Source organism: Perca fluviatilis, chromosome 15 (genome assembly GCF_010015445.1).
Source record: "Perca fluviatilis chromosome 15, GENO_Pfluv_1.0, whole genome shotgun sequence".
NCBI classification, from domain to species: Eukaryota; Metazoa; Chordata; class Actinopteri; order Perciformes; family Percidae; genus Perca; species Perca fluviatilis.
The window spans coordinates 8,182,372-8,196,796 of NC_053126.1; the positions used below are offsets into that span (position 1 = coordinate 8,182,372).

At 42.1% G+C, this 14,425-nt stretch overlaps 1 protein-coding gene across 1 annotated transcript in view; it reads left to right on the forward strand.

Annotated features, from left to right (window-relative positions):
• LOC120575181 (alpha-1,6-mannosylglycoprotein 6-beta-N-acetylglucosaminyltransferase B) overlaps positions 1–14,425 on the forward strand; it is a 61,053-nt gene that overhangs the window by 33,019 nt on the left and 13,609 nt on the right. Inside the window, exons 9-12 of the mRNA XM_039825837.1 lie at positions 1,144–1,313; positions 11,109–11,240; positions 12,935–13,068; positions 14,084–14,214. Coding sequence (XP_039681771.1) covers positions 1,144–1,313; positions 11,109–11,240; positions 12,935–13,068; positions 14,084–14,214 — 567 coding nt within the window. The remainder of the gene's footprint in view (positions 1–1,143; positions 1,314–11,108; positions 11,241–12,934; positions 13,069–14,083; positions 14,215–14,425) is intronic.

The window sequence follows — 14,425 nt, forward strand, 5'->3', positions numbered from 1 at the left end:
TTTATCAGGTTGTACTTTAACTGGAATGACTTCAACATGATGATGAGTGACCAAAGATACTTATGTATGTATGTCTGTATGTTTGTCCTCTTTTTTTTTTTTTATACGAGCTACCCAGGGATGCAAAAAGAATTTCACACTTGGCTGACAATGAAGTTGTATCGTATCGTAGATACATTCACTAGGGAACGTCAGTTTGCAGGCTAGATAGCTAATTAGCTCCTCAGCTCATTAAACAGCATGTACTGGTTAGTACAGTATAACTGGGGGAAAAAAGGGATTGAGCCATATCTAGTTATACTGTAAGATTTAAGTCTGAAAAGCACTCAAAACCAATTCAGCCTAGTCGGATACATACTGGACTAGCCAGTGAAACATGGGGAAATTCTAGATAATAATATAACTTGACGTCTCTCAAACCCCTTTTAAAAATGTATTTTGGGGGATAGTTTAGGGGAAATTTGAAAACTAGTCTTTTCTCTTTGCCAATTGGAAGGCAGGGGCAGCGTGACGACTGGTGTCTGTCCAGACAGGTGTCAGGGTGTTCATGTTGATATCTACAATAAGATGTGGAGAGAACTCTTCACATCTGTTGTTTCTTCACACTTCTGGTCTAATAGATAAATAAAATTGTCTTTTTGAAAGTTTTTTTCAAGACAAAATTAAAAGCTGCCATCTGTTAATTAAAGAAATCTGATTTAATTGCATAGTTAACGGTCTGAAATTTCCATTCTTCCCCATCAGCAATTAAACCGCTCGGTATCGTTCTGCATATCAATTGGCCCTCGGCAGGTAAATTTTCATTTCAACTCCATGCACAGTTGATTGTATATTGTATGTGCTACGTTGGTGTGACTATGCTTGTCACTCTGCTTTCTCACTTTCATTAGATACTCAATTCTATTTGGAATTTGACATCACCGATCCATGCCAAATATCTGAATTTATTCATGTGTGAATCCGTTGAAGCGTTTGTGAAAATTGCTCTTGCAAAAATCTCGGTTAATCACCACAAGGGACATGGAGATAGTCTGAATATAAAAATCATAAAAGAGATGGCTTGATCCGTACAATAAAAGTGAAAAACAAAAATTCACACAAAGCACAATGCCTTGACTTTTTTCCTTTTTATTCTTCATTCAGATTCTAGTTCATGTGGGCTTTCTGACAGAGGAGTCTGGGGATGTCTTCAGTCCCAAAGTGCTGAAGGGGGGTCCTCTGGGTGAGATGGTGCAATGGGCCGACATCCTCACAGCCCTCCATGTGCTGGGACACAACCTCAAGATCTCGGTTTCCCTCAAGGAGCTGCACGGGTACGTTTTACATTGGACTCTTTGATCCTGTTATTTTCAGGCTGTGGGTAGAACTGCTGCAGTCGATGTAGAATACTCTGCTTTTGTGTGGTGATGTTTCTCCCGTCCAATTTTAATGTGAGATTCTTTGGGGCGGCAGAAATCATCTAGTTGTTTTGTGCTTTGTTGTCCGTTCTTCAAGCTTTGCCGGTAACCGGCAGTCCAATTGTGGCGCGGTTGCCCACACACTGTTTTCGGTCACCTTTGGCCACACACAGATAAGCTATCTCTCCTTTACTGCAGAGTGCTGTTTTAGCCTGAGGGCTTGACAGCATCTCTACAGTTTGTGCACCTTCTTCCTGCCGCAGCTCTCCAGCTATTAGTGCTATAACGCGCTTGTGGCTCGACACACACACACACACACAAATGATTATGCAAGTGGACACACACACACACACACACACACACACACACACACACACACACACACAAATGATTATGCAAGTGGACACAAACACACATGCACACACACAGACTTACATATACACACACAGACATACATCTACACACATACACACACATACTATATATATATATATATATACACACACACACACACACACACACACACACACACACACACACACACACACACACACACACACACACACACACATGATTATGCAAGTGGACACAAACACACGCACACACACAGACTTACATATACACACACAGACATACATCTACACACACATACTATATATATATATATACACACACACACACACACACACACACACACATATACACAGCATGCCTCCCAGTCAGTCAAACCAGGTGGGTTCATCTAAAAATATAAGAATCGATTGTCACACTGGCGAGGTGCAATGAAAGGAGTTCAGAAGGCAGATGGGTCCAGTCCTGTCTCGGAAATTTTCTCGGCGATTTGATCTTTCAGAGCTGCTCCGGCTTCACGCTGGCTGGTCAGGAAAATGACGGTGTACAAGACGAGATTAGCTGTGGATTCTTTTCTGCCAGTGGGTGGTGTGAAGCTGGCGCGGACAGGCTGATAATAATGTACACTTGTTATTGAGCACTGTATCCCTTGCTGTAGGGAAGGATAAGGGCATTGATGAGTTAGGGCTGCCCTTTGATCTTAAATTTCAGACTGTGCAGAACGTCCTCCATAAGAATAGACTAGGGAGATCAGTGATGTGGGGAAGATGCCGCAGTTGGATGCTTCTGCTGGCCGTGCTATTATTTACTTCACTGATTGGTGTCATGGTGTATTGAATCACTGCAGTCTGTCTCCATTGGGAATACCATCAGAAATGTTTAAGAAATTGCAGAAGACTTGCGAAGGCTAGGGCTCATACTTTTCAACAGATGAATACTGTGTGTGTGTGTGTGTGTGTGTGTGTATTCAAGTCTGTGTGTGCGCGCTCGCATTCAAGTCTGCAGAGAGAGGGAGACTTTATTGAGAGATTATATGTATATTTATATAAGTCTGCAGTGGCGTTCCATTAGGACTGATTTTGGTCTTTATTCAGCAGGAAATGAAATGTTCAGCCTCAGAGAAAATATAATGGAAGGCTGAAATTGAAGCTAAGTAAGTTTTTCAGGCTCAGACCATATTCCCTCTCCCCACGACGCCCAACCAACTGTAACTCTTTATTTATTGCCATCTGAAATTGACCAGTTAATGGCAGATGCTGAACATCCATAAATGAATAAATCCCCCTTACTGTGACTGTTGATGAATAGAAAAAGGGAACATTTCTCTCCTTCCTACTCCTACTCTCCCACACGCTATAAAAATTGACAGATTGTTATGTAGGTTGTGCTTCTACAGATCCCCTCAGGCTTGTATCTATTTACTAATTTACTTTATTACTGCACCATAATTGCATCATCATCCTACCCTGGAAATTCAGAGTTCTCGTGAGAGCACAATTTGAATTTGCTCAGCGAGCCACTCTGCTCATTAACTATGCCCTTGTAGCTGAGTTGCACCAATCACATCGGTGTATCCGATATAGGTGGGGCAGAGGCGAGCTAAACGATTCGAGTCATCCCTTGTGGGGTGAATTTATGTTGCTACCCTCCGGGCGTAGATATAGTCTGCCGCGATGCAGGACGAAGAGATTTAAAAGATCATTCATCCCTGCTGTTATCCCCATTGTTAATAGTATCCTGTGAATCCAAATTTTAATTATGTTATACTGTTGTTGTGTTTCTTTGTTGCTGTTTGGTATTTGTTATTTGTTACTGCTGGCTGTAATGCAAATTGCCCCTCGGGGATAATAAAGTGACCCTTAACCTTAAACCGATGACGACAGCGCTGCGACGTCGAAGTCATTAGTCAACATTGCAAGATGGCTACGGATGAACACCAGTTGTTTGAAACGGCTTTGGTCGCTACAGTGAACAAGTTAGACTTGGCTTTTTATCTAAAAGAGGAACAGAAGACGGCGCTCAAATCGTTCCTTTGCAAGAAGGACGTTTTTGCTGTTTTGCCGACCGGATACAGCAAGAGTTTAATCTACCAGTTAGCTCCGCTGGTAGCTAAGTGTATGGGGCTCTGGATACGTCACCCTGTCTATTGTTGTGATTGGTCGTAGTGTTATCCAATTCCGTGCAGTGAGATTTTCAAATGCATTCTTGGTGCCGCCCCTCGAGTTGGGCCATTTTCATTGCTCATTGCCAGAACTTTAATCTTTCAGATTTGGGTCTGGATTTCCAAGTCTTAAACTGGAAGGATTCTCCATAAAAAGAGAAATGGTGGCAGTGTAGAGTAGACATTGAGATATGAGTTTGAGACGCAAACCTTGTTGACAGGAAGTTCTGTCCTGAAAAAAGGAAGACCGATCAATGCAAAGGGAGAGCCATTGTAGTAGTAGAACAAAAGAAGAAGCCCAGTCCTGGGTTTATTGTAATTGAGCTGGCTGTGACATCACTTCAGTCAGAAACACCGGCACTTGTCACACACTGAGGGGGCCCTACGGTGGTTTTCAGAGCGGCAAAGACAGCTGTCACTTCCTCTCGGGGATCTCACCCTCTCCCAGAGTGACATGGGTAATTAGCCGGCGACAGAGCATGCCGTCTCAACACCTGAGGAGTGGAGGATGGGGGGAGGATGGAGTGAGAAAAAAGAGGAGGGGAGAGAATAACGAGGGTTGAGGTAGCTGCAGACTGTCAGGTTTCACCTGTTCTGTCAGCAGAGTGGAGAAGTAATGTACACACACACACGCACACGCACACGCTGGCACCTAGTTGTTGTGATCCAGAGATAATTCTCAGATTCTCTCTGCCTTCTCTTTCTTACTCATGCTGATGTATTTTTTACGGTTTTCACACACTAGTGTCTAGGCTCTGGTTTAACATGCAGGATGTGATGAGCGCTGCTGTGCATAGACATTTTGCTGATGGCGGTTCTATATCAATTATGTCTAGTGGGCTTCACTTTATGGAGCAAATTAACACAGACACCAGGGAATTTCACCTCATTTCTCCCTGCAAACACACAGACGTGCCTGAATTTGTGATCAGTAACCTGAAAGAATTATTCAACAAATGTCAAATCGAGGGTCAATGGTGTCTGAAATCCACCAGTCTGAACAGTTGGAGTAATGACAGGCATGTGCAGGGCAGCCTCAAGGGTAAAAAACTTGAAATCAAAGCTGTGATTTTTTCTCGAAGCTCCAACAAAGAGCCTAATTATGCTGCGTGTGTCAGGTTGTGCCTTTCCATAAGTGCTGACGCTCTCTCACCCCGCAGCCTTCTGATTGATGTGCCGTTGTTTCTATGCTTTGAGATGAAACGTAAAAACAGCAGCATTGATGAAAGCAGCCAGTGAAATAACCTCATACGGATATGTCTTCAGCACAATGGTGTATGGTAACTGAATACGGTTAACAGTGAAGTGCTTGTGTGTTATTCCTTAATTGTGATTACTATAGAGCATTTAGCTGCCCATAATACTGTGGCCAGTTTTTCTAAATATGTTACTCTTAAGGTTCAGTGTTTTTTTGTTTTGTTTTTTTACAGATTTTCACACGACAATTCTTGATTATTATTTTTTTTTTTATATCACCAAAAAGGTTTAAACCAATTTACCCACAAATTCCTTTTGCACCCAAAATTGTTATATGTTGCAGCATAGGGACTTTGTTTACCGCAGTTAAAAAAAAAAAAAGAGATCCTCTTGTGATGTTGACAGCTCAGAAAGTACTTCCAGAACAGAAACTGAGGAGAAAAATGGGGAGAAAATACAATTGAGCTGCTGATTTTGCACTTCAGTCCATCTCATTATTAAGTAAAAGACAACAATTTACCACAGATGTATGTATTATTGATGTTTCTGTCCTCATAAATGCAGATATATTTCCAGTTTTCCCTTTTTTTTTTTATAAAAGCTGAAAATAATGAGCCCTAGTTACTCTTTATACATAACACAGCTGTTCAACACAAAGTTAGCAAGAGTGTTGCTTGTGCGTCACGGTGACCATTTTCGGGAGCTGAATTCTAGCCAGATACTACACATCAAACTACAGCTGTATCTGATCACAACAGCGTCAACATCTGAGTTTTTGTCTCCTCCTGTTATCCTGCGGTCTCAAGTGGTTGATTAGCATGCCAGACTCTGTTCCCTCTGGCGGGCCGGCTTCACACACAGTGGCACATCAACTCTCCTCTCTGCCCATGTCATTCCCCTCACACTGTGAACCCGCCCTGCAGCCCTCAGTTAACCCCTAGCCCCCAGCCTCAACCCCTCATATGTGCCTGGAAATCTGCCACAGCCAATTCCTCTCACTGTTGGACATACACCCTTCCTTTAAGAGAGGCAATGCAGTGCGACTATGGAGTCTCTAACACTCTTTTGTCTCTGGCTCTCTCTCTCCCTCCCCCACCACCCCCCCCTCCCCAAACTGGTGGGTTGCCATGGTGCCAGTGGCCAGCTGTGAAACAGAGAATTTGTGCCCGATGGTGGTTGTCAAGTGGTGTCAGGAGATACAGTATATGCAAGGCTTGTACCTTTGGTCTTCTTTTTGCAGTCTTCCTCTTTTACCATCCTTCTCTCACAACTTATTCCTCCTCTCTGAAGTCTGAGCAGGTTGTAGAGCTCACTTTCATACTTTGATTAAAAATAAAAGACAAATGTATCCTTCTCACAATTATTGTCTGTGACAAACTTGTACACGGCCAGTAGTGATATATTCTGAAACAACTCTGTATTAGCGTTTTCAATGTATGAGGAGCAGCTCTGTCTTGTAGACATCACTGAGCATGCTCATGGATGTGTTTATGCTGCTGAGAGGAATAAACATTTGCTATGTTTATTACAGTAAAGCATAGTGTCACCATTATGCAGCGGGATGGCTTTTTTTCATAGTTTTGGGATGGCAATAGAGCTGAAAATCATGGAGACATGGGCTGTATCACGTTTTGGCTACACAGACACGACTTGTTAGTGGGATACATATATTGTTGGTTGTGGTCTTTTCATGGGATTTGTTGATAATGATTTAATAAAAAAAAAAAAAGCTTTATCCTTTCATCTTGTGTGCGTGTGCATCTGTGAAGGAGAGAAAGGGAGTCTGTGCCTGCTTGTGTATGCATACTGTATGTATGTGTGCTTGTGTGTTACAGTATGTGTGCACTCCCATTTCCGCACTCCTGGCTCCTTAATGCACTTTAATCCTGTTACTATTCCCTTAAAGTTTGCCTGGATTTGCATATATCCAATTAAACCTCCGAACAACAGCAACTTCAGTGGATCGTGAGGAGCGGACACACGTACAGATCTGCTCTCAGTCACGTTAATGCATCTGCTCTCGCATTAATGCACATCAGCTTTGAATCTATGAGAGGCCATAATTCAAATTTAAACTCAGGGTGCGAACTACGGTTGGAGCTAGGGGAAGCTGGGCTCCCCTTAATAAGACATGAGCTGAAAATTTGATTTGTGAAATTTTGTGGGGGTCTCTAAAAATATTGACATTGTGTTCTTTTGACGTGCAATTTAAATTTTGTGTAATGTGATCATCGTTTTTATTACATGTAAAATTGCAAACGTATCATTCATTCATGCATGACGGCGATTTAAACCTAATTTACTTCAATAAAGATAACTATACATGCATGGGCATCAGTTTGGTTTGAAATGTGCTGGGGACAGAGACTCATTCGGAAGTGCATTTTCAGAAGTGCTGGGTACAGTGATGCATTCATTTTTTTTTTTTTCTCTTTCGCCCAGGTCATATTTTTGAAAGACGCCGTCCTGTAGCTTGCTAATATAAATGAATAAAAATGGATAGAAAATGTGATGATGTCCGACACGTTTTATGAAGAAGAAAGCCTTTAGTTTTCTAAAAGCATTAGACGCATGACCCACTATGTTCTGCTTCATGTGTCCATGTACCATGTTGACAGTGTGACATGACATGATATCCGACTCAGAGAGAGGAGCTGCCCAGGATTAAAAAACACTTCTGGAGTAGCCTACTTTTGGGACACTGAATAACTGTGGATAGATTTGCTTCTGGGGTTTCAATGCAAACACAATCCTCTTGAATGGAGAGAATGATTTCTTTGTCTGAAACTTGGGGAAATGTTGGAGTGTATGGTAAGGATTTTCTTTCAAATTATGCTGTATTAATAGTCTTTCTAGTTACATTAAGACTACATTTATTAAAGAAGAGTGCTCTGGATATTATTTCAATAATGTTTAATATCCTGTCAAAACCTAGGCCTTCATTAATCATTGCATTTTTCTGTTTCAAAGATGTCAGGGAAGAAGCAAAAGAATATTTTTTCATTCTGGTAACCAAAGGGTAAGCCCCCTAAAAAGTTTGCCAGATCAGAGGAGGAGACAGTGGAAGAGGTGGTGGCAGAGACGGTGGAGAAAACACCAAGGGAGACAGTAGGAGGGACAGTGGAAGAGGTGGTGGCAGAGACTGTGGAGAAAACACCAAGGGAGACAGTAGGAGGGACAGTGGAAGTGAGCACACAGGAGATATTAGAAGAGAGCATGCAGGAGACAGTGGAAGAGAGCACACAGGAGATATTAGAAGAGAGCACGCAGGAGACAGTGGAAGTGAGCACACAGGGGATATTAGAAGAGAGCACGCAAGAGACAGTGGAAGAGTCAGTGGACAGGACAGGACAGGGAAGAGGAAAGCTCTTGGAGTGGAGCAGCCACTTATAGGTGTACTTTCAAAAATAAGTGGTCAACCAAATAGCCATTTATTACCAAAGGCACTACCAGCTCCTATTACTGGTGCTCTGTTTGCAGACACGAGAATTCATGTGCCCATCAAGGTGTGACTGATGTCAACACGCACGTTAAAAGCAAAGGGCATCAGGCCAAAGAACCACTGCGGCAAATATTGCATTGTACTTTGTAGTTGATGCTAGCAATTTTTAGCATGCTAACACACTAAAGTAAGATGGTGAACATGGTAATCGTTACACCTGCTTAACATTAGCATTGTCACTACGAGAAGGTCTCTGACTTTTAAATTGCCTCGATCCTTTCCCCCCTTCTGTAAATAACTTTGTAAACTATATTAAAAAAACATTGCTGCAGTTGTCTGTTTTATGGCCTCACTGTGGTGAGACCCTGGCAGCTGGACTGTATTGTATCCACCTGGCTGCATACTGCACACACTATAGAGAACAGAAATACAGCTCAAGTAAAGAGCACTTTGTTTGTGTAAGCACTGAGTTGCCTGGCTGTGTACCCTTTTTTTGACTGATGAAACCGCAGCTTAAAGCTCCGTTGGCTGACATGCCCTTGCTCATTATCCCATCTGCTGTAGGGGAACCGGCCGCCATGCCTGTTTCCACAAGGCTGCAGTGCTGACTAAATATGTTCACTGTCCAAAGAAAGATCGATAGGGTCTTGTTTTGCAGGTATTTGCGTTTGCAGACACTGGGTTGCGCAGAAGGTGTTTCTGAGCCAGGTAGCCAGAGAAAGAGGGAGTATAAGGGTATAGGTCCGTGACTAATGCTGCAAAAACTTTCATGAAGTGGATGCAGTTTGACGACACTAAAAGCTTTCATATTTCCCGACTTCTTCACTGCTTCCACTGCAAGTTTGATCATCTCCTTTACAGAGATGATTTCATTGCTGTTGGTTTGCTTTTCTTTGAAAGCATTGACAGTGCCCTCCTTTTGATATAAACTCCTTTTGATCAGAGAAAGTTTACATTTTATAATTCTTCATCTAAGATCAAGCCCTTTTTTCCATTGCGAGTAATTTGGTTTGGTAGTCCTGCTAATCTATTAGTTATGCATTGCATGAGAAAGCTACAGCAGATGTAGCTAGAATTTTAGCTCGAAACTCTTTTCTCACATCTTTATTACATTCATTGTGTTAACAGCCCCTCCATGAACGTGCAGAGAATGTCATCAACAACTCAACAGCGCTGCGTAGTAATGTCCTCACAAGCACAGTAGTGCAAGTGTGTGTTTTTGTGTGTGTGGTGGTCCCACGTAACCATTGTTGTATTTGTAAAAAGGTTTTATAAACTGCCTCATGTCACACTATCTTGACATCCAGTTAAGTGCTTTTAGAATTGGACAGAAATGCACTTACTCTTCTTCTGCTGTATTGTTAGTCGTACTGTGGCTCTTAAGAATAGCTGAAGTTTGACAAAGCAACACTTTCTCTTGTAATGAAAACAGACACACTTGATTGCGTTTTTCTCAAACCAAGTGCTACCTTGATGCCGACTGAAAGCAGAGCACTCTGAAGCTGCGCTGTACTTTGTCATAGCAGACAATGCATTTATATCTCCTGTCTTTCCCTGGTGGTGGTAACATACTGTAAGGCTCTTTTGTAACTGCTCTCGTCTGGTTTTTATTTATTGCTTCTTTCTTTAAGCAGTAGATGTTTTACCGTGACAGATCAAGCCCGTCTGGTTCACTGCACTGCACAGAACGGAAAGTAACAAGGGAAGATTGTACTCTATCAATACAACACATTTTAATTATATCATAAACATGCAAGAATATTGCTGTCAATCACCTGCGTGCTTTTTGTTGAAAACGAGACAAAAGATTCTAAAACTAGATTAAAACATACAGCAGCCTTGTTGTATTCAGTGTCTGAATCACTCCCTATATACTGCACTAAATTTACTGCCCGTCTTTTTGTTTGAGTGCCCTCAAAAATTCCACAATGGAAACGAAAAAAGTAGTGTTCATGGCATGTACACTACTTTCTGCTTACGATTCCACAATTCAATGCTTCACATTTTAAAGTTTTCTTCTGAGCGACTTAACAGCTGTCATTATGATGCAAAATGATGACAATTACTGTCCTGCAGTAAGTGTTTATTACCTAGGGATTTAGTGAATGAGTGAGTTTGCCTGGTAGTGTTGAATTCTGTACTGTTCGGTTGAATGGCTCAGCCGACTCACTGAGAACACTGACATGCTTCGCAACGCAACTGGGCTCTTTAGTTCTGCCTGTGTTCAACACTCTCTCTCTCTCTCTCGCTCTCTCGCTCTGTTTCTCTCCCGACCAAACTCAAGTCATACACGCGTGTGTGCACACACACACACACACACACACACACACAGAGTAGTTGTAGGCTTTTTATAGTCCTTTTTATAGGGAATGATCTGTCATTTCTGTTTATAAAAATTCTCTCAGAGAGCGACCATTTTCAGCGTTTTCTCTTTCTTTGTTTTTTCCCTTTATTTTTGTGTGCTTCACCACTTCTGTGGTATTACCGTGATTGTTTGGATGCAACTGTGCACACTGTTTGGCTCAGTTTGACGCTAACATTGCATCTGCCCTGTCTGCAGGTCTCTGGGGGTCCCTCCAGGAAGAGGAAGCTGTCCTCTAACAGGACCTCTGCCCTTTGACCTCATCTACACCGACTACCACGGCTTGCAGCAAATGAAGCAGCACATGGGTCTGTCACTGAGGAAGCACAAGTCAGTCTTTTGCGTCTCTCTCTCTCTCTCTCTCTCTCTCTCTCTCTCTCTCTCTCTGTCTCTGTGTGTCTCTCTCACACAAACTTCTATTTCTATTTGTTTGTCAAGCTCTAAGTGCAGTGATTGTTGTATCCAATTCTGTAACCAATAATTGCCTTTCTGGTGAAATACTTCAATATTGGCATATTGACTGGCTGGTAGACACTAGGTCTATAAGTTCACTGTGCATCAGCAAAATTCTCCCTTTGGGGGAAACCCAGTGATCAATCAAGGTGCAGGTGCTCTTTATATGCATCACATAGGAAAGTTGAAGTAGGTTGTCTGCTTAACTGAATGACCTAGCCTGTATGCAAGTTATGCACTACAAAAAAATATACTGTATCATTTATTTGTAAATGCTAAAAGAAACAAACCGCAATTCTGAGCGGTAACAAGCTCTTTTCTTTCTGTAATTGTTTTCTTTTTTCCAGCTGGGCAGCACTGGAGCAGTCAGTGATTTTTTTCTCTCTATCCTAACAAAGCAAACCGCTTTTAATGTAAACTGCAACTCTGGTAATTAATTATACAAGTTATAGCAGTGTGAAAGTCATGATAATGGTGTGGGCTGTAATACAGTTGTTGTTAGATTATATTGAGTAGCTGTATTGCGGTTGAATGCATAGGCGGAGACGGGTGCCAGATTCATTAAATAACTCCTTTTACAATAATTCATCCTGATTCTCCTGCGTTTTGAATAGTGTAAAAAGAGGTCCTGGCAGGGCAGCCGCGGATAACCTCCACTGATTCCAATCAGCGTCAGTCCAAGGTCAGCTGATCGGCCAACACTCCTCAGCTGTCACTGAGTGAAATTCCAATACTTTAATTTCCTCTCCTGCCCTGACACAGACGAGAGAGGCAAGGCATTGATCCATTTTAGATTGAATTACATCAATTGATTTTTGACTTGCAAGTGTAAATATTCACTGCTGATAAAGTACCGATGTAATATCCTTCTAAACACATACTGTCTCCCCTCCGCCTCCCTGGCTCTTCTGTTTGAATTTGATCGGGGAGGACATTTACACAACATGTTTCAATATGGTTTATTGTTGATGCAGTCAAATGAGTGTAATCTATATGTCTAGAGTTCACAGAGCATTCACAGGATCAGAGAGAAGTTTAAGAATCTAAAGAGACTCACTCCCGTGAAGAGAGCTTAGCATCTCCTTAAAATGTATTTCAGAGATTGGTCCGCGTATTTGACTCGATTTCATCTCAGACTTGGTCCAGGTTGTGTCATGATCTGTGTCAGCAGAGGGCCCTGCGGGGGCTGTGATACAAGGCTGTGATTTAAGCCTCAGATGTCTCACCTTGAGGCTCCTGTAAACTATGCTCAGCGAGTGGTGGATGGGGGGGGGGAATCTATCCATCACCACTGACAGCTTTACAAACCGAGACTCTGACAACAAGACAGTTAGAGTCGCTGAGATGAACTCTCTAAGCTCAAAATGGGAAAGGTATTTTACATGGCTGTCATGTTGTTGATGGATTCTGCGTATGTGCTACATTAGGTGAAATTAAACCAAGCTAGGTGCAATTTATTTTTCACTTTTCCTGGTTTTTGTCTCACTCAATCAGAGGGAGACTGTATTATTTGGAAGCAAGAGGCAACTTTGATCTAATTTTAGCTCAGCCTATTTCTTATTTCGTCCCAGGTGCCACATCCGAGTGATTGACACCTTCGGCACTGAGCCTGCTTACAACCACGAGGAGTACGCCACTCGGCACGGCTACAGAACCAACTGGGGCTACTGGAACCTTCACGGCCAGCAGTACATGACCATGTTCCGTATGTGGGCTTTAATTTCACTAACACAAGTCTTGCTCTTAACTGACATTGTGCATCTGCTTATGGGAAACACTCTGCATAAACCCTCACCGGTGACATCAAAAAAAACATGACGTGTTTTTGGTTTGTGTAGGTGTTCGTCCGTGTTTATGTTACTGAGAGCGCGAGCAGCCACATACGGGTCAGAGAAAAGAAAAGGGTGGTCACGGCACATTTGGTGAAATTGGTGACAGACAAAACTTCAGCTGTTGGAGTTGAAAATGTCTTTATTAGGAGTAACCCCTTGAGATGCACAATCTCGTTTTCGAGGGGGTCCTAAACAATAATTGAATATACATTACAATCATAATTACATACAACAGTTAACAAAACAGAAAAGGGCAACAAAAACAAACAGGTAACAAAAAGATAAAAAAAAAAAAAAAGAGTAGTCTTTGATTCAAATCTGTGACAATCGGCCGCCCTGCTGTTTCCAAAATGAGCCTGACACTGTGAAAGATGTCAGCTTTCGTCTTGGGTTTAAAAATTGACTACCCACTTGGCATCTCCATGCTGTAGCAGATTTGCTTTGTGTGTGTGCTACCATTCATAGTGTTGTTTTGCATCCTGAGAGTTGTAAGCTGTGGGACGTTAAAGCTGCGATCCAAAACCCCTTGATGATGACGGAGATGAAAGCGTTGCTTTGACTCATTTTATGGATATGCAAAAGTCTACCAACCAGGTGATGAGAATGCAAATGCGCTATGTGTGCAAACTGATGAAGTTAGCAGTGGCGTCGTTTCACCACACTCTGCCGCACAAATGAATGGAATACTGATTGATAATAAAATACAGTATTATGAATTTCAGCTTTACAGATTCCCCACAGTGCTGCTTTTGTTCTGTATTCTCTACATGCACAGCAGTCTGGATCCCCACAGCTGCTCCTTTTAGTTTAATCACCTTTTTTTTTTTTTGAGACATGAAATTGGACTTGAGGTGTCGTGTTGCCAATTGCTTTGTTTGTCCTTGGCAGCCCACACTCCAGACAACTCTTTTATGGGTTTTGTGGCGGAGGAGCTGAATGAGACGGAGAGGCTGAACATTCAGCGTAACAAGGTTAACAATATGGCTGTTGTGTACGGCAAAGAAGCCAGCATGTGGAAGGTCAGTATCACACACTAGCCCCTGCAAAAATTCATTCGGTCATTAGATTCGTTCAGGTTTTCATTTTCATTCAAATTTGATTCCTTTAAAAGATTGTTCACTCTGTGGCTTTGCATTGAAGAATTACACGTATATTTAAAGGGGTCACCGAGTCAAAGAGACAAAAAGAAAAACCTACATGATCCTGTTACTGTAAGTGTGATGCCATCTT